The sequence below is a fragment of the Pecten maximus genome, chromosome 7 (genome assembly GCF_902652985.1).
Source record: "Pecten maximus chromosome 7, xPecMax1.1, whole genome shotgun sequence".
NCBI classification, from domain to species: domain Eukaryota; kingdom Metazoa; phylum Mollusca; class Bivalvia; order Pectinida; family Pectinidae; genus Pecten; species Pecten maximus.
The window spans coordinates 25,504,106-25,526,106 of record NC_047021.1 but is presented as its reverse complement, the minus strand read 5'-3'; the positions used below and the strand labels follow the sequence as shown (position 1 = coordinate 25,526,106).

Below are 22,001 nucleotides of genomic sequence, written 5' to 3'. Positions count from 1 at the left end.
ATCTCTTGTCACCTATCAAACAGAAATACTTAAATAATTATTGATATTCAGTCAAGAATATATCACTTGATGCCTATTCACATAAATTAAATTTTTGAAAGCGTCAACATCCATGTGTCGGCGTTTCATACTGCATATATAGAAAACCTAGCTGGAGACAGGATACTACCTATAGAAAAGGGATATATACAGATATGAAAACATAGATATAAATATATTTAAATGTCAATAATTGCTAATAAATCTTATATCAAATTCCTACCATTTATTTATACCAGATATTTAGTAAAATATATAGCCAATCTGTTTATATGACAATTTTTTGTTCACATATATTTCTTTCTCGTACTTTTTCTTATTATTTACTAAATCATCTCGTTTTCCTGTGAATTGTTAAAAAGCAAACGATTTTATTTATAAATGTCAAATGTACGAGCTCTTTAACTTGCATTGAGATCAAGGATACGAGGAAATATATATAATGAGGTATAAACTCTTGAGTTCAGAAATCACAAATGGATTCGTAGTCTATATATAAACTCGGTACAATAACGTCACAATGGAGTGCGTGTGAATATGATTCACAGCGTACGTGTGTTGATAATGGTATGTGTGCAACTCAGACAAACACTCTTCAATATACTCTTCTACTTACATCTGGTAATTATCGCTGTAACAGACTAACTATATTATACATATCTTTTATATGTTGAATACATTTACATTTTTTAGTATTAAATACAAAGGTAGTGTATTTTTTTATGAAAACTTGCACCAAACGAAACGAAAGTAGGTATTTCCAAAAACGTAACAAAGCGCAACGGAAAATTTCCAGACCCCGTTATAAACTACACAGAGCAGCCTAGTGTGGTAGGCAGTATAGAAGGTAAAGGAAAGTGTAAGTAACAGGTCTACATCAGTTTAACATCGGCTATCGACAATCAAACATGGAGTACTACTTTAACTCCGCCATTTTCATTTTCGTAATGCTGACAGTAGTCCCTGTCGTATATTCTTCGTCGGATGTTGACAAAGGCACCCAGTTCGTGTACAGCGTCGGCGACCCACAAAGGTGTCTCCAGAGAAGTTTGAACAAAAACATCATGCGATACGAGGTACTACCGGGAGGAGGATGGGACAACTTACGAAACAAACATGGCGGCCAAGTGATCAATTATAACTACAGCCTTTGTGAAACTACAGACGACGGCCGTTACTTGTTACCAGACGGAATCTATTCCGTGCCATTAAAGCAGAGTAAACTGGAAACGTTCGCCGAGTTGTTTTCACATTGGCAGAACTACACCTCAACGACATCGAGCACAGTCAATGCTGAAGCTGGTTTCCATATTGGACATTTTGGTATTGGAGGATCCTTCTCGCACGAGTCCGAAAGCGTTCGGTCCAAACAGTTGCTGGACAAGTCAGTGACAACTCGGGTTCAGATGAGGTATGTTCGATATTCTGCCAAATTACAACCGGACACACCCTTGAATCCGAAATTCAAAGCGAGGCTTTTGAAGGTAGCAACACTGATAGTGAAAAACCAGACGAACATGGCTCGTTACGAGAGTCAGCTTTTGATCAGGGACTTTGGCACTCACATCATCACCAGTGTAGACGCCGGGGCAGCACTTGTCCAGCAGGATCAGATCAAAACCACATATGCGCGTTCTTATAGCATGGACAAGAGTAAAGTACTGGCTTCTGCAAGTGCTTCATTCTGCGGTGTATTTAACATCGGCGGAAGCTACGAACACTCAACGTCGAAGGAAATGATTGACCAGTATCTTGGTAATAGAACACATTCCGAAACGGAAACAATTGGTGGATCAGTGTTCCAGCCGCAGAACTTCAGTCTTAATGATTGGGCTGATAGCATCGCAGAAAATTTAGTGGCAGTAGATCAAGCTGGAGATCCATTGTATTTCATCATCACACCTATGGCTCTACCGGAGCTGCCATCGTCCGTTGTCTACGAACTTATCCAACATGTGAGAGACGCCATCAATCTTTATTACAAACATAACGTTTACAAGGGATGTACCGATGCTGATTCTCCGAATTTCAGTTACCAGGCGAACGTCGATGACGGAACATGTCGCAGTCTCTCAAATAACTATACGTTTGGTGGGGTATATCAGACTTGTACAATGTCAGGAAATGTGAAGTCTGACACTTGTAGTGAACTCGACCAAAAGAATCCTCTGACAGGTGAATATTCATGTCCTCCGAATTACGAAGAAGTCGAGATTGACGTAGGAAGTAAGAAAACGCCAAATAATGTACGCCGTTGCCACAGCTGTGGGTTTCTGGGTTTTTCAACATGTTGTGGTGATTACGCATCATCTCAAACAGCGTCCTACAAAGGATATTGGTGTTATGCTACAGGAAATGTTCAAGCCGGCTCTGGTTATCTCTTTGGTGGAGTTTTCACAAACACCGTTGGAAATCCGCTGACAGGTAGCCGATCCTGTCCCCCGTATTTCTACGCCTTGAAGCTTAGTAGCAGTCTGCGTGTTTGCGTCAGTGATGATTACGAACTTGGCTTCCGTTACTCTGTACCTTTTGCTGGATTCTTCAGTTGTAAAACTGGCAATCCCTTGAAGTTGATGTCAGATAAAGAAAACAAACACAAACGAAGTACAAATGACATGCTCGTTTTAGAAACATTCCTGAAAAGCTCTGGACCTTCTCATTGGCCAAGAGGTTGTCCGACCGGTTACAGCGAGCATCTTGCTCTTGTTGCCAACGGATGTGAAATTTCCTACTGCATTCAGGCAAACGCTTTGAGGGTCCAGGGTCTGCCGACTATCATACGACCTCCGTTTATGGAGATTCCTTTCAATGGATTTTCGGATAATTCCAGTTTCATGATAAGTAATGAGGGTATGGTATGGGAAGATATTGAAGAAACTGCTGATATCGGCAACGATAACTTTCAACAAGCAGCCAAGCACAATGCTAATAGTGATACAACAACAGATGGCAATGGTTTGTCAGGAGGCGCAGTAGCCGTCATCGCAATAGTCGCTACTATCGCGTCCATGATGTTGGTGTTAGTTGTGGGTAAAATTATCCGGAACAAATACCGTCCTACCGAATATCGCCGTCAGCGGTCGGACCATCTCATCCCAAACCAACATGTTGGGTATGGCTCCTCAAACTCTCAAACCGAAGTACAAATTGAATCTTGAGGTAACTGAATTGCGGCAAAGGACACTTCGGCATCGATTAAGGGTAAATAATCCCACTTTCGTATAATTCTTAGCATGAAAGTTTAATCAAAGGATTTGCTATTTCACAATAGCATGGTTTTATTCAAAGATTGTCAACTTATAATCAGTGAATCCCATCGTAATGTTTTGTTGGATGCTGAACAGATATAATCAGACTGATGGATTGTATATAAATCTATATTTAGTAACGTGACATTGACTGTGTAAAATGATTATTTTCTGATATACAATAACGGTTTGTCATATGCATGTTCACCTCAACAAATGAAGTTTCATTATTCACAAATAGTGCACCATAAGAATGATCGATATATATTTCTTCTAAGTTTTGTGCCTTTTGGATGTTCAATCTGTAACATATCTAAAAATTAAATTTAGATTTTTTTATAGCAAAAGAAACCCCTATTTCTGCTAGCGTAAGTGAGTGTAGGCTTATATTTATGAAATCCATTTTCACCCTTGTAGGTGAACAATACATCTCGTTAGAAAATTATCAATAAAATAGTGTTTTAATAATCATTTGCAAAATTTAATTACCAATAAATGTATATATATTATATCTCATGCTGTTTTTCCAGGTTTATGTGTGATTTTGATCAATTATTTTGTAAATTCTATCATCTCACTCTTTCAACTGAAACATGTAAATTTTATAGTATTTTAAATGCCATATTGAGGTATGGATGACATATAAATACAGATTTGTTTTTTGAAAATAACATTGTATTATTCATTGGAGCGATTGAGGAAGCCGCTTCATTACACTTAAACAAGCAGCGAGTGTGTGCCTGTCTGACGTTAGTGGCTATTTTTAGAGTGTGGACATTTGGAGGGTTGTTGAATGATTGTGGTATTATTTTGTAAATATAAATGATTGAGAGTTATTGTAATGTAGTTTTGGGATACAAGTCTTTATCTAGATCTTGATTTCATTCTAAACAAACAAAAAATGTTAGCGAGGAAGAATCTTTTTCAATCTGGCGTTATATCGCTGGGCCGCTTTGAAGCAGTGCCGGATATGGATATTGATTTGTGTAGATAAGGTAAATTTAACTGACAGTCCGTTGCAGCTTTTGATAAATGCCTATATGTGTTAAACAGCATTTACGCGTTGGTATTTTGAATATTATTTTGTATTTTTTTCTATATAGATAGCGGCTTGTACATATTGATTATTACCATTTCTATTGTAGTATTTGTACATAGTAATTTAGAATTCGTCTCTGTACTTAAATTTTTATCATTTTTTTTCGGAATAGATCACAAGTTGGTATTGAGGAACCTTTAACAAAGAGGATATGATTTTCAATCAAATAAAGCCCGACTTTGAGATGGAGGTCTATTTTTTCCATTTTTGTTTGTTTGCATTTTTATATAGTACTCTAACACAAGTTGAGTCAAGGTGCGTGTTTTTTTACTGCTGAAGTTATTAGACAATTAATATACTGTAATTATAATGGAAGTAAGGATTTTTGATAGGCTGTTCTCGGAATCATGATATATTTCTTGGTATCTAAGATGATTTAAGATTACGGAACCGTGAATTCTGTTGAATAGCATTTCAAATAATTGAACGAGTTTAATCCATTTTATTTGACATGGCCACTTATTTCATTCTTAGGAAGATATAATTGACAGGATTTTTCCAATTATAAGCTATAAACCCTCGATAGTGTATCCGATATACACCAGTCCCAGTTGTACTTTAATATTACAATTAGACATGGCTACCGAGGTTAATGTATATATATGCTTCATTAACATTGTTTAGGCTTTATGAAATAAAACTTTCAGTAAACTATCTTGTCACGTGTTATGATATTACTTTAAGGTATGTCTGAAACTGAGTTTAGCCCTGTCATAGGGTGTTGATCTTTTAGCAGTCTAATATCGAGTATTGTACACGCGTCCTAATTTGCCAACCGCGAATAATCAGAGAAGTACAATGATTGATTGGCTGTAATTCACTGTAACGTGTGCCTTGCTGTCCATCCGCGAAAACTAAATCAACTACAGTATAAGTTTTTAAAAGAATTATTGAGAATGACCATGTAATCAGAACGTTAGTACTAATTCACGAAACACACAGAAACATAAAATATCTGGAAGTATGTAACACAAACTCCAAATGTCCCAATGACTAAAAATATGTTAAACACTTACTCCATACACTGACCAATTAATGGAATTACATACCAATATATGTGTGACACTTACTCCATACACTGACCAATTAATGGAATTACATACCAATATATGTGTGTATGCGTATGGCCACACTTACGTTTTTCCACCACACACCGCTATTCAGTGATACAAATCTGCCCTATTTCGAAACTTGGAGAAACAAAACGGTGTACTCTCCCCAAATATATACATTTGTACCTCTAAATGGTTAACACCAGTAATTAAAGCTACCAGACGTTACAGCTGTAGTCTTGAATATAATTATACCGTAAACTCAAAACAGAAAGAATATATATATGTATGTATATATTCTTTTTAACAGAGTTTGATGTTGGATAGTTTGTTTGATAGATATAGCTACGTAATTGATAAGCTTCTCATCGGAGGCTCAAATAACCATGTTCAGTACACTAACACTGAATAATAACTACAGAATCTATACCACTTGCTGGTCCTGCATGAATGAAGTGACGTTGCGACTAGAAGTTAGGAGATTTTTTTCGGTGTTATGAATATCTTCTTTTAATTTTAATTTTAAGCTATGTACATATTTCATAAATAATTAAATAAACCAGTCTCTATACAAATTACTCCTTAAAATCGTCAACATTTGATTAAAATTGTTATTTAATGCCGAAAGACGGAACGGACAGTAAGGAGAATTTAGTGAGGGGAATTTGAACTCGGTACTGAAGATATTGAACATTTTATTATAATTTCACGTCTCAAAATGACATTGTTAATAAATGATTTCCTCCGATATTAGTATTGTTATCTCTCATTTTATCAATTTGAAAATAAGGAATTGAATGAACACAGATAGGCCTAATGTTGTTTATAACTGGAGCAGTCAATTCTAAGTAACCGGTGGCAGTGATCAGCTGATTCCGAGAAACGGGACCTGGTGACTTGAAAACGAAAGTAGGCACAAAGCGATGAGGTAGCGAATAATACTTGCATTTTATTTAAAAGTAAAGAAACATTAAGAATGGTTAAGGTATGTGATAAAAGCAAAACCACCCATATGTGTTGATCTGCCGAGTCGGATCGCCCGAGTTTCTTGTGCGGAGTGCTTCGCACACTCGTGATATTTTCCTCCGCACAAGAAACTCGGGCGATCCGACTCGGCAGATCAACACATATGGGTGGTTTTGCTTATTTATTTCAAACATATCTAAAGGGGACTTCTATGAAAGTTTTTTCTTCTTCAAAATAACACCTCAATATTTGCTTTAATTTCTTACATCCGATTTTGTGTGGTCTTATAGAAAATAGGGGATCAAGGTGGGATGGTGTAAAACAAATTATTATTATTATTATGATATTTTTTTCAATTTCTTACAACTAAATATTGTAGTAAATACCAAACAGTTTTAAAGAATTTGTTTAAAAAAATGTAAATAAATGATAGAATTGGCCAAGGTCACATAATTTCTTAATGGTCCACTGTGATATCAAATACTTTAAGAAAATTACCGAAATATTCCATTAACAAACCCCAAAATATATTAAAGATAATTATCGCATTGCGACTATAATCTAAAACTGATCCCGCAGGATTCTTTTGGTGCATCATAAAATCGACAGGAAATCAGTTTTACGCGGCAATGAAGAAAATTATCAGCGAACTTGGTACATACGTGATGATACATCCATAAAGTCTATCACTTATTGAGCCGTCACTTCGTGATTCCCAAATGCACTATTTTTAGTCGGTCTAATTATAGACGGGGACAGACTAGATATATATATGAAGCTGACAGTTGTATAAATACCATTATCAAGTGTTATTGACAGGTACAAACACACGGATCGTTTGTGTAAGATTATGTAAGATTTTCCCTTTGATTTGCCTTCTTATACCACTTTTGACTTGAATTAACGAGAAAACGTTATCATGACAACAGGAGAATCCCTGGGTCACGTGGCGATGTCCGCATAGGGGAAGTAAATTAGATACGTATGCTACGGTTGTACACATTGCAGGTAGTGTTTTTACTGAAAATTCCTAAAATTATTGATCGTGTAAGCTTCCTCTTCCCGGAGAGAAAATGTATAATTTAATTGAAATAAGCATTCTACGCTAATTACAATTATACGCTATATCTATGGTAAATCATTCAGATCCGCGGCATCATTTATTTTCTGACTTTTTTTTATTAATAATTAGATATATTATATCGGGTTTTTTTTTTTATTATCGTCCCAAATATTGAGGTTCTATATAGTGTATGTATCGTTTTGGTTTGATGTGGTTTAGTATTGCTTATATCGTCCCATCAACAGCTAAGGTCATTGAAGGACGGACTCCCCTGTGTGCAAGATGATATGTGTGGTAAGTGCGTGCTTTGGGAGGCTGTGGTATATTCATGTTGGTCTCTTTGTTATAGCACGGAACAGATGCCGTTTAAAGTGCTACCACACTGAAGCATACTGTCACATTATATTGACAATGGGCGAACAAGTCATTCCACATCCAGATTACTGAGCGCTAAGCGGGAGCAGAAACTGCCATTTATAAAGACTTTGGTATATCACGCCCAGGGGACAGAATCCAAAGTTTTCCTCAAAGGGGCGAACGCTGAAATAAAGCCAAAAGTGGGACAGTGTCAACGGATAAGTTTTGAAGAAGGAAGTTGTTTAGAGAGAGAAAAGATAATATCCCAATTAAGTCGCCTCTTACGGCCATGCAATGGGGACAGCAGGTGAGCCCTATGGTCTGATGCCGATTCATACAAACGAAATTTCTGAAAAAGGTCACCATCTAGTTGTCTATGTTATACATAGAAGTTGGATAACAGGAATCCAAGAACAGGATGAATACATATTTAAAAACAGAGATCTAAGAATAGGGTACTCTCAATAATTGTCAATAAATCTTATATCAGATGGTTTTAATTTAAAAATAAGAAAACACCAAATAGCTTCGAAGAGAAATATCCGGTCTGTAGACACGGTACAATCACGGCACACTTGTGCCACATCTGCGTATGATACACATGCCAAGCGTGTTGGCATTTTAACATCCGTAACTCCTCACAAATGCACTTGTACCTATACTCCACATATAACTATGTTTCATTTTTAGACAACTGATCTGTTATTACCTATCGTGAAAACAAAACAAAAGTAGGTATTTTACAGTATTGATCATTACGCAACGGAAATTTCCACGTCCCGTAATAGGCAACCATGTGTGTAAGATTCACACAGCAAGCAGTATAGCAGGTAACTACAAGTAACACATCTTCTTCAGATTGAAATAGGGTATCAACAAACAAACATGGAGTATTACTGTTTCTCCGCCATGCCAGAGAAGGACAAACCAGAGAAGGACAAACAAAAATCTCATACGATACGAGGTACTACCGGGAGAAGGATGGGACAACAGAGATAGCATGCTGACACTTACTGCACGGTTATGCCTGTTGCAAAATGGCTTGTATGGGCACAGTATAATTATCATAGTGGTAAAAATGACTATGTGTACTTTTTTATAATCATTCTACTGATAAAAAACTTGTTTGGACTCAGCAAAATCATTAAGTTATATCAACGACTTGTTTGAACATTTGATGTGATAATTATAGTGGTAAAATGATTCGTTTCGACTTGCTGTGAATATTAGTGATGGAACAGTTTTGACTCGGTATACTCATTGTAGTGATGAACGAGACATATAGTCATGTTATGGAATTTCTGTTGAAAATCAAAGATTTGTCACTGTTATTGGATTATATTTTGTTTATTAAACTTTTTTTATCTCTCTCTTACAGTTTTTTGTTTTGTTTGTAATGTTTTTAATATTTGTATTGGATAATTAACATTTTAGAGTTAGTTTTAAATAAATAGAATAAATTTTAATTTATAGGCTACAGCATTCGTAAATTGATCTTATAAGTTATGTTTGGAAATTTTACTCAGTGGATCATGTACCTTGGTACACATAGCAACCACTGTAAATGTTTCTTTTCTACACATTGTAACTGGTTCCAATGTTAGTTACCAAAAGTACATATAATATGCTCTAAAAAATGTACTTTATCTTACGTAATCATATCCTTGAAATAACGAAAAATATAGACCCCATTAAACCCCCTTTACAGTCGATAAATAGTCCCATATCCTTTGTGTAAGAGCTCAGGCAATTTCATTTACCAAGAAAACTATCATTTTACATCCAGTTACACGAATGGAAATTTACAAGAGTAAAGGAGAGTACAGCCAACTACATAAACATCTGAAATTAGAACACATCAACAAATTCACTTTTTTCTCGAACTTTCTAAAATTCGCGTACATGAAACAACGCATATAAGAAGCCACACCAATACAAGTATTATTTTCCAAACCTATTTAAAGAGTGCTTAATAAAGGTCATTGAAACAACAAAGAATACAGACATAATAACGAAACCATAAATTCAACTAAAAATCGAAAAAACGAAGGCAAATATGAACAAAAATATATACTTGCAGGGAGAACTTTGAAAACGTACAAGGAGAATAAGACCAGATCTTTCAGCAGAGTAAACGTCTTCTGCTTCATTGACGACACCCGACATACAAACCTAGGTAAAATCCGGGTTAAGTCACAATCTCAAAATTAGAACAACTAAGCATATCATCTAGCAAATGAGGTCGTGTATAAGCAAAATTTTATATTGTTAAATTATCAACCTTCAAAAATTGTAAACATAGAGCGAAAACCCTACAAGTGACAAACAGAAAATGCAACACAATTGTTATGAGCGAAACAGATATAGAGAAATAAGGCCAGGACAGCTCCACGAGGTATGCGGAGGGAAGGAACCTCCCAGTATAACGACAACCGATATAGAGGAATAAGGCCAGGACAGCTCCACGAGGTATGCGGAGGGAAGGAAGCTCCCAGTATAACGACAACCGATATAGAGAAATAAGGCCAGGACAGCTCCACGAGGTATGCGGAGGGAAGGAAACTCCCAGTATAACGACAGCAGAAAGGACATAACAAATTTAGTATACCGCAAGGGAGGAAGCATACAAAGCGATATGGTCCTCCCAGTAATACATGTATGACATTAAAATCAGCCAAGAAGCCCGTGTTAATGATACGATCAAATGGCACAGTTTAACGCCTGCGCTGTGCTGAAACGAATATACCAAAACCACAACACAACTAATGAACCATAAAAATCCCTTCAGCAATGTCAATGATAAAATCATCTCGATTTGTGTTTTACGTAGATGATCTGTCATCAGTGTCTATATCATACAGAATTTATTGAACGAATTTAAGTAGATTCCAATGGCATAGTTACAAATGTGAAATTATGTTTATCACATGAATCAAAATTTATGAGGATGCATGTTAAGACTCAAATGAATTTTTTGAATCAGACAAGCGAATTTCGACTCAGAGATAATCGTGAAACGTCAAATATGTAAATTGTTACGTCATAGCAATATGATGACACAATGGTGTTATTTAATATGCGTCTTGCGATATTTATGACATAGCCGTGTAACCTACTAGAATACGCCAGCTTTGTAACCAATGAACAAAGTGCCTGTCTCCGTTTGATTGTAATGCATTCAACGGTGGAGTACCGTAATAAAGGCACTATATGAAGTGAATCTACATTTATTACTTATTTTACCAATTATTTTACTTATTTTGCATTGTGTAGCTTCATTCCACGATATAGTCTTAGTTCATAAATTCAAACTTCCTACGGTCGAAACTTATTTCTGCGATCGCATAATTTATACTAAAGAATTATCGACATATATTGGCGAAAAAACAACATATGAAAAAAACATGAGTGTTTTTTTCTTGTTATCGTATTGAATTCTATCTTTATATTGTTCCGCATTATTTACATTTTATGTGAATCTCATCATGTGTTTATCTCTCAATGACTTCCTGTTATGAAGCTAGCATACAGATTAATATATTCCGTTTACAAATATATTATAGGATCATTTAAAATATATAGATAATGTCCTTATATCCTTATTTCTTATGATTCATTTCATCATGAGCTGTATATAGAAGTAGGTATCTCCGGTCACGCGCTAAAAACGAAACGGAAACTATCCACCTTACAATGCTGGTCGAAACAGTTCAAGGCACAATGCTTGTATGTGATTCAGTTGAGTATGTGTAACGAACCCCACGTGTTACAGAACAGGAAGTAAATGGTTGTACTATATAATACGGAGGTTTGCCCAGATAACAGCAGTTTGATCGCGGCTATCGCCAAGCAAACATGGGGTATTCCTTCCTCATACATGTTTTGGTAAAAATGGTCCTGGTGTCTGTCGTCAGTTCTTCGTCGGACGTAGACAAAGGCACCCAGTTCGTGTATAGCGTCGGCGACCCACAAAGGTGTCTCCAGAGAAGTTTGAACAAAAATCTCATACGATACGAGGTACTACCGGGAGGAGGATGGGACAACTTACGAAACAAACATGGCGGCCAAGTGATCAATTATAACTACAGCCTTTGTGAAACTACAGACGACGGCCGTTACTTGTTACCAGACGGAATCTATTCCGTGCCATTAAAGCAGAGCAAACTGGAAACGTTCGCCGAGTTGTTTTCACATTGGCAGAACTACACTTCAACGACATCGAGCACAGTCAATGCTGAAGCTGGTTTCCATATTGGACATTTTGATATCGGAGGATCCTTCTCGTACGAGTCCGAAAGCGTTCGGTCAAGACAATTACTAGATAAATCCGTGACCACTCGGGTTCAATTGAGGTATGTTCGATACTCTGCCAAATTACAACCGGACACAGCTTTCAATCCAAAATTTAAAGCGAGGCTTTTGACAATTGCAACACTGATAGTGAAAAACCAGACGAACATGGCTCGTTACGAGAGTCAGCTTTTAATCAGGGACTTTGGCACTCATATCATCACAAGTGTAGACGCCGGGGCAGCGCTTGCCCAGCAAGATCAGATCAAAACCACATATGCGCGTTCTTATAGCATGGACAAGAGTAAAGTACTGGCTTCTGCAAGTGCTTCATTCTCTGATGTATTTCATGCTGATACAGATTACCAACATTCTACATCGAAAGAAATGATTGACCAGTATCTTGGTAATAGAACACATTCCGAGATAAATACAATTGGTGGATCAGTGTTCCAGCCGCAGAACTTCAGTCTTAATGATTGGGCTGATAGTATTGCGGATAACTTAGTAGCTATCGACCGCGCTGGAGATCCATTGTATTTCATCATCACACCTATGGCTCTACCGGAGCTGCCATCGTCCGTTGTCTACGAACTTATCCAACAGGTGAAGAACGCCATCAATCTTTATTACAAACATAACGTTTACAAGGGATGTACCGATGCTGATTCTCCGAATTTCAGTTACCAGGCGAATGTCGATGACGGAACATGTCGCAGTCTCTCAAACAACTATACATTTGGTGGGGTATATCAGACTTGCAGAATGTCAGGAAATGTGCGGTCTAACACTTGTAGTGAACTCGACCAAAAGAATCCTCTGACAGGTGATTATTCATGTCCGCCGAATTATGAGGCAGTTCTCATAGACGTAGGAAATAAGAAAACGCCAAATACTGTACGTCGTTGCCACAGATGTGGGTTTCTGGGTTTATCCAGGTGTTGTGGTGATTATGCATCATCTCAAACAGCGTCCTACAAAGGATATTGGTGTTATGCTACAGGAAATGTTCAAGCCGGCTCTGGTTATCTGTTTGGTGGAGTTTTCACAAACACCGTTGGAAATCCGCTGACAGGTAGCCGATCCTGTCCCCCATATTTCTATGCATTGAGGCTCAGTGGCAGTCTGCGTGTTTGCGTCAGTGATGATTACGAACTTGGATTCCGTTACTCGGTACCTTTTGCTGGATTCTTCAGTTGTAAAACTGGCAATCCACTGAAGCTCAATTCGGACGAGGAAGATAGACACAAGCGAAGTAATAATCAAGTGTTTTTGGTAACATTCCTGAAAACGTCTGGGCCTTCCCATTGGCCAAGAGGCTGTCCGACCGGTTACAGTGAGCATATGGCCGTAGTTACCAATGGATGTGAAATGTCCTACTGCATTCAGGCAAACGCTTTGAGTGGTCAGGGGCTGCCGACTATCATACGACCTCCGTTTATGGAGATTCCTATAAATGGATTCTCAGATAATTCAAGTGTCCAAATAAGCGAAGATGGTATGACATGGACAGATATCGAGGGCGCCGGGGAAGTAAATTTTAGCTTAGAACAGGACAATCAGAACAGTAACAGTGACACAGCAGCAGACGACAATGGCTTGCCGCGAGGAGCAGTAGCTGTCATCGCAATAGTCGCTACTATCGCGTTCATGGTGTTGGTGTTAGTTGTGGGTAAAATCGTCAGAAACAAATACCGTCCCGCGCAATATCACCGTCAGCAGTCGGACCATCTCGTCCCAAACCAGCACGTAGTGTATGGGACATCCAGTGCCCACACCGAAATAGAGGTCGAGTCATAAGCTGGAGCCGCCAATGGGGATTAGATATGTCGATTGTAACAGATAGATACAAACACTGGACAGACAGAAATCATGTACCTGCTTTACGTGAGATTTAATTTCGTAGACAACATAGATAGGTACAGCAATTTTAATAGGTACAACAATCTTAAAAGAACGCGTTTGATTGAGAATTTTGTTTTTTTACGGCGACTCTCTTATGTACGCTGTTAGACTGAATAATCACTGATTGCATTCATAATATGATAAATCACAACACCTATCCTCCATTCTCTTTATTTGAACCTGTATATGCTTATATTTGCTTCAATTTGTAAGTTGATATGTTGATTAAGATATAGTCATGTTGTTGAGTTGTGTCTCCATAAAAAACACACTAATGTAGGTATGATTACATTGTTAGAGGAACATAACATTAATGTAGGTATGATTACATTGTGAAAGGAACATAACATCAATATAGGTATGATTACATTGTTAGAGGAACGTAACATTAATGTAGGTATGATTACATTGTTAGAGGAACGTAACATTAATGTAGGTATGATTACATTGTTAGAGGAACATAACATTAATGTAGGTATGATTACATTGTTAGAGGAACATAACATTAATGTAGGTATGATTACATTGTTAGAGGAACATAACATTAATGTAGGTATGATTACATTGTGAGAGGAACATAACATTAATGTAGGTATGATTACATTGTGAGAGGAACATAACATTAATGTAGGTATGATTACATTGTTAGGGGAACATAACAGTAATGTAGGTATGATTACATTGTTAGAGGAACATAACAGTAATGTAGGTATGATTACATTGTTAGAGGAACATAACAGTAATGTAGGTATGATTACATTGTTAGAGGAACATAACATCAATGTAGGTATGATTACATTGTATCAAACTGTGGGAAGCTTTTCCTTAACAAAAGTCATAATGGGAGAAACGCTTCGCTTTAAAATTCTAACATGGTTTTCATTTTTTATAAAGTGTTTCACACTCTTATGCCTTTTATATCACGCTACATGTGAATTCCTTGATTTTCAAATACAGAAAATGCGCGTGTCAAGCATTCATTTATTAATGTAATTAAATCATCAAAAGGCAATCTCATAATACCATACCACTTGTCATGGTTTGACGAGTAGAACCGAGGAGAGTGTTCTCGTATACAGTGTAATCTAACTGCACGTTTGTATATATATTGCCAGCAAATTACTAATTGGAATTGTGCAATAAGCAATTGAGTTGAATTGAATTCAAAAGTAAACAAATACTTACTGGATCATTTATTTCATAATAGCAATGATCGACGATTTAAACTAAGCGAGGTGTGTTATTGTAAACCAGATCATCATAATAAACTAACATCATAAATATGAGTGATGTAATATATATTGTTATTTTCTTGTTTTTATCTTATGAGACAATCACAATTCTTTAAATTGGTAACATTAGAACTAGGTTAACTTTCAGACAAAAATGAAGTCAAATCACACTACTATCACTTCTCATTATTTTACAACTTTTTTTCAACTCTTTGGGGAAATTGTTAGAAAAATGGCTGGTTTCAGCTCAGATATCTCAAAAAGAAGATGAAAGACACATTTTTCTGTCTTTATTAAAAATCGACATTAATAATACATGTACAAAGAAAATGATAGCAATAGGGAAATTGTTGGGATTTTTTTTTTTTTTTTTCTTATAGTGAATATAGATTTGTTTATTCGCTGAAAGTTACATTTTTAACGTCTTGTGTATGACTTTGTTACATTTTTGTGCCGTGTATGACTTGCATATTTTATATGCCGTGTATGACTGTTGCATATTTTCTGTACCGTGTATGACTGTTACATGTTTTATGTGCCGTGTATGACTATATTGATTGCACATTATCATTTATATATGCATCGTAATTTTTTCGAAAATTTACATTTTTTATTGACATCATCGATTGCGTCATTACCCTCCACAATACATGTATATATAAACATGTATACATGCAATTTGCTAAATCACAAATGATTTAATGCGGAAATAAACGGTAAGAGATAACACCAATGAAATCTGTACCAGCTTATCAGTTCTTCCTGTTCACAACTTAATGGTCACTCCAAGTATTTATAATTAGTATCAATACTTCCTCATTTGTGGAGCTTTCAAATATAGAGAATCGGTTGTAATTAGCTTAATGACCTTATTACACATACAAGTGTCAAATTCATGGTCATTATTAATCTTGATGCTTTCTGAAGGTGATAATTTTGATTTTATTGGTATGTCTGTTTTGGTGGTAGTATAGTTGTATTGTCCTAAAGGACAACTACATAAAGTATTTGGTACACACTTAAGCCTGTATGACCCTCTATATCTAAGGTTATGTGCATATTTTGTTCCCTGGAGTGACCATTATAGACAGGTTTGACTGTAATTATAAAATTTATTTCGATTGACATGATACTAACAAGAACAGTCTGGATACCGAGATTAAATATTTATAGTTCTAAGGAAATATGAAACATTTAGAACAGGAAGATTTTGTTTCTATGTATGAGTCCTTGTGACATGCACGAGCCCTCGTTGTATTTAACTAAACGACCAGGTCACAGTTTCATATAGATTACTCAAGGAAGTACATACAGTTCCATGAATGTATCCTTCATTGTTTTGGCATTCTCATATTAAAGCTTTCCATTGAAATAAAACTTGAGTTATGTGATGCCGTCCGAAACTGGGATCAGCTCGGTCAGTGATTCACGAGGACTGACACACGAGACACAGTCTGAAGAGGTTTGTAACTATCTGTGTCGTTTTGTTTACCAAGTCTACACCGACAGTCACTATTTACTGGTACATGTACCATACATACTTATAAAAATATAATAGAATCATATTATTAGATTCTAAAGGAATTCAAACTGCGAAAGTAATATTACTTATCGACATATTAGTGCTAATTCACGAAATCCACAAAAACAATATGTAGTCCTCAGTGACTCATCGATACCAATGCAGTGTGAAAGGTGTTAAATACGGCCTCTGTCACCCAGCTGACGGAGCATGCTGTTTTATTTTTACTCGTGGCTAATCACACCGGAGATCCGGGTTCGATTCCTGTCGGGGCTCCCGCCAGGAATGTGTATTCCCTGATCTTTCGCAGCAGCATATGGTCAACCTTAGCCCCATTTTCTTTTCGCCCAGGAAGTTTATGTATTGCTATTAGGGAGGATACCAAAACACTAAACAATGTGAAAATAAAGAATGAAAGATGAAGTACATTAATCTGCATACTCGTTAATCTACCCGAGTACACAGGTGACAATATTTAATCCAGACGTTCACAGACGGATCTTAATCTCATTCTTTGAATACTATTCGACAAGGTGAACATACTGCCTTCGCCACACTGCTTACAAACTCTCAAAATGTCAAAGACAAGAGGTTTGGAAAACATATTTAGTATTGTGTTTACGTTCGCAGGCATCGTGATGGTGGTAAATTGTAACACATTCCTGTGTATACTGAGAAGGCGTTCCATTGTTTGTACAACACAACGTTTTGGTTTCAAATTGTGTCCAATGAAATGATTAAAGGTCTTTCAATGTTACAATCTTACGTCAAAATTGATCTCCTATTACATAATACAACTGTAGAAGGGATTTAAAGATAAACCCATCAGGCCAACGCGTTCGTCGGTTTTATAATCAACTAGCCAACTTTAATAGATTGTGACGTAATATCTGTGACAAAAATCCAGATATTGTTTGAATTATAGACGCAACCGCGTTCTGTTAGAGAATAAAGAATTTATCAATAAAAATAGCCTATCTATGAAGCACCACTCAGCAATCGATAACAAAAATTGTTAATATCCTACGTGGACAATCATATTACCTGACACTAGACAGGTGTCATTGTTTGCACGCCATTTTAGACGGTCTCGTGCGATGTTCATTGCTGAGGCGCCTCCTCTTTAGAACAGTCCGGAAATGAGACTGAACATTGATTTCTGGCAGGAAATGTCATACAATAATCTATGTCTGGTTAGGTAGTCGAGTTTTGTCCATGATCGATTTCTGACACAAATATATACAAAGACTCTTTCCATCGACATGGGACATTCACCACTGATACGAAAATAGGGTGACAATAAAATGGTCAGGACGAGCAGAAGCTGGTGTTTTCAGGAGGGTAATATTATGGAGAAGTTCGAAATACCCAGTTGCACCTTCTATATGATTTGACTCGTGTAAAAGATCACCAAATAAACGGTATAGAATTCTTCACATTCCATTAAAAATGATTGATATCTCTCTTTATAGGGGTCGTGTGCGAGTGTACTCAAGCTAGATACGGGGAGATATATATACTTATGTATAGAATTTACAGGTATTAGACACGAATTATCAATAAATCACCCCGTTCTGGACGTGATCGTCCTGGGAGAAAACATATTAATCGCCCGCTCGGAAACTTTTGGTATCGATCAAAAGACATACAGTTGTAGGGCTACAATAGGTATACATTAAATGATGATAAATAACAATTATTGAATATTCTGTGATGGTTATTACAGTATATCTAGGTTAACCCTACCCCGAGGAGGAAACCCCGACCACAGGCACATGGTACATCTTACTGACACGGGGAGGCTACTCGTGTGTTCAACCCTTCTACATATGATTCGATATCCGGATGGGATGTGAAAAAGTTGGAACATTATTTCATATATTATACCTCAAATCTGGATCAACTTTAGAGAGTTCTTATTATTTACTATATACTGTACATGATCTGTACATGTTCTTCCTATCCCTGGTATCCGACCGAAGTAATACGACCCCCCCCCCCCCCCCCCCCCCCCTCCCCCTCCAGTACACGGGAGCCCCAATCCCCCCATCCCCACCACACCACACCACAAAACACACACCCACACCGGACTCGCCGGCCGTAATTTGTTGTTTAAGAGAATACATTTCACCCTGCCCCATTCCCCAATATGCCCAAGACACCACCACTGCCTCGTCCACCCTCAGACACGTATCACATGCGACATGTTATAAAATCATCGGAGACCTAAATTATAACCATCAAAAAGATAGCTTGTATCAATTATCAATTTACAACAAAAATACTCACTTTGCGCCCTTCTCCAGTTAGAAACGTCCACTACATTCTAAATTGTCACTCTCCAACTATCCACGAGTCCGAAAAGCAAATATTTGCACAGGTCAGTTTCAATACGGCCAAGTATACCTATTCCAAATAGTCTAAGTTTGACCTTTGAATTAAGAACGTTCAGAAGTGTCTACTGTAGAATCTGTGTATTCCTTTGAGGTCTTGGCACTAACATATCTATTAAGAGGTAACGTCTGTCACCGCGTACCGGTGTCCTCACCAGATCGATAATTTACTGCGTGACTGATCGAGATTGATTGGTATTTCTCTGGGTATTTATCAGTTTTAGCACTTACTACAATCAATACTTCATATGGTTGAAAATACCTTCGTGAAAACCGTCTACCTTGGCGATTAAAACTCTTTGTAAACAAATACGACACCATGTGTATATATATAGATTCTAACGCTAAAGCGACCTTACAAACCTGGCCACTTTGTAGGTATTATGTTTTACGTATAGGTTTTTAATCAGTAATTTAACTACAGGTATTCAGTGTTTTGTTCCAGTTAACTAGATCGGAGGCCAACTTATGATAGTCGCTATACACACGTGTGTATAGAAACATTAGGAAACAAATCAATAACTGTTATAACTATTTAACAACAAAACGAACAAAAATATCTTTAAATCTACAAATCGCAGATATAAGGAGCCTAACATTTTGTCACCTAGTGTAAGCTGTATTTCCGACGTGAAGATTAGACCCCCTCCCTCGTCTCTAGCGACGTTGTGCCCTAATCGAGTTAAGATCTCGCGGGTTGAATGTTTTGTAGGTCGGTGATGTGTTACCTGACATTTGTATATCGGTGTAGTATTAAATCTCCTCACACATATCGTAAAATACCAGGGATCTCGGGGACTCACCTTGTCAGAGTCACAGGGGCATGGTTTTAGGTCTTGGATAAATGGTAATTATCTAAAGGACAAACAATTGAATAACACATCAATCAGTTTTTTCGGAACTGAATTAATATATTTGTTATCTGTATAATGCCTATCAATTAATATTTCAAGTGAACTTTCCTCAAGTGCCTATGTCGGACCCTACCTATAAAGGCATTTAGTAACCTCCGGGCTGTATGGTATCCTCATAAAGAAATACTAAATTAAATTAAATTAGATTAAATTGAATCATTAAATTAGATCAAATAAAATGAAATTAAATCTTACCTACAAGACAGATATAAATATTCAGAATATTGAAAAAAATGTTGTAGCTTTCACTTAACCCATTGACTACGAAATTTCATTAAATTGCTTTTGGTGATTTAATTCAAAACATTTACAATCCTGTACCAGTTCAAACATTTTAAAGTTCAGAGGAAAGTTTATGTACATTTTAGTAAAGAATCAATCAGTAATACCAGAGACATATATACAGTATACACAGACCGATATACATGAAAGTCTTTTATGTCTAGGTACGAAATATTTATGATGAGAAAGTCTGCGACATGACCATCGATGCGCATGCGTGGATTTAGAAGTAGATTTAGCGAACAGATCTATCATGAATACAACTGTCCCAAGTCAGATTGTCAGAGTAGGACGCACTTACACGATAGACTTTGATCGTTATCTCAGTAAAATTTTGACATCTCCATCTAAAATTATATACCACGGGTAGGCAAATATTATTTTATGTCAGAATAAAGCTATTATGTGTATGTAGACATTTTTGTTGGAAACACAGAACATGTTACATTGTTCATTACATCGTCGGATTTGATAGCGTAGCGTTGTGCAATCAACCATGGGTATTCGACGGAGTGGTGCAAATGAAAGCCTTGCCATAAATTGTTTGTGTGGTCAGATATTCGCGCGCGAATAATATTCAAGTACGTTCGCAAATATTAAAAGAACGTCGTTTTCCCTCTAGGGGGTCCCCAGCGCATGCAATAATCATCAAACCGATCATGGTGTGTTCAATAACACGAGACAGCGCCGTGTGTAATACAACTAATGATTGTGTTACATTATACAATAAAAATGTTTGAAGTTTGATAAATTACATTCATCGGCATTTCAATTAGTATTGTATTTGAATTGTTTAATTGATATATATATTTACAAAACAAAGCATACAAAACAATCAACCAATAGACGTATCTATGTGACAATGTACTTATTGTTGGGTGTTATACAATAAGTGTGTTATATCCTAAATCTACGGATATCGCCACGAACTTCAGATCTCGTTTAGTGCGATGGTCGTTATACATAAAACCAATATGTATTAAACAATGATATATTATGATATCATGGCTTTTGATACGTCATAGCGCCACTCTGTACCGTATGCTACCATAGCACATAGGGACTTGACACCTTCCTAGGACCCAGAATGATTGTTTTTGTTTTTTGTTTGTTTATTGTCCTATTAACAACCAGGGTCATTTAAGGACGTGCCAGGTTATGGAGGTGGAGGAAAGCCGGAGTACCCGGAGAAAAACCACCGACCTACGGTCAGTACCAGGCAACTGCCCCACTTGGGTTTCGAAGTCGCCACCCAGAGGTGGAGGGCTAGTGATAAACTGTCGGGACACCTTAACAACTCGGCCACCCAGAATGAAAAACTAACTCTATGGTCCGGTCCCTGTTAAGGGATCTTGGGATCGGACCATGTGGCTACTTTTTCATTCTGGGTTTCATTCTGGAACATGAGAAGTGTTAATTCCTGTGATAGCACAGGGACGAGGTACATCTTTATATCAATTTTCTACAACATTCCTTTTATAGTGTACCGAGGGGCATATAGTCAGATAGGATATTGTTTTGAGTGTATGGAAGATCATTCGTTATTTTAAGACAATGGCATATTAAAGACTCCTATAGAGAGTTCAAACCAAGTAATATACTTAATATACTTAGGGTTTCTAATTTGTATTTGTGTAAT

At 36.9% G+C, this 22,001-nt stretch overlaps 3 protein-coding genes across 4 annotated transcripts in view; 2 read left to right on the top strand and 1 right to left on the bottom strand.

Annotated features, from left to right (window-relative positions):
• Positions 1-22,001, bottom strand: part of LOC117330364 — a 40,632-nt gene that overhangs the window by 17,485 nt on the left and 1,146 nt on the right. Inside the window, exon 1 of one of the 2 annotated variants that reach the window (XM_033888587.1) lies at positions 19,063-19,416. The exons of the other annotated variant lie outside the window; for it this stretch is intronic. The gene's annotated coding sequence lies outside the window, so the exon portion shown is untranslated. Of the gene's footprint in view, positions 1-19,062; positions 19,417-22,001 lie in introns of those variants that run through there. 2 annotated transcript variants of the gene reach the window in all.
• Positions 854-5,040, top strand: LOC117330362 (macrophage-expressed gene 1 protein-like). The gene has a single exon (XM_033888585.1). It carries the CDS (start codon positions 948-950, stop codon positions 3,195-3,197), a length of 2,250 nt encoding a protein of 749 aa, XP_033744476.1. The 5' UTR covers positions 854-947; the 3' UTR covers positions 3,198-5,040.
• Positions 11,639-16,628, top strand: LOC117330363 (macrophage-expressed gene 1 protein-like). Its single transcript, XM_033888586.1, has one exon. It carries the CDS (start codon positions 11,680-11,682, stop codon positions 13,912-13,914), a length of 2,235 nt encoding a protein of 744 aa, XP_033744477.1. The 5' UTR covers positions 11,639-11,679; the 3' UTR covers positions 13,915-16,628.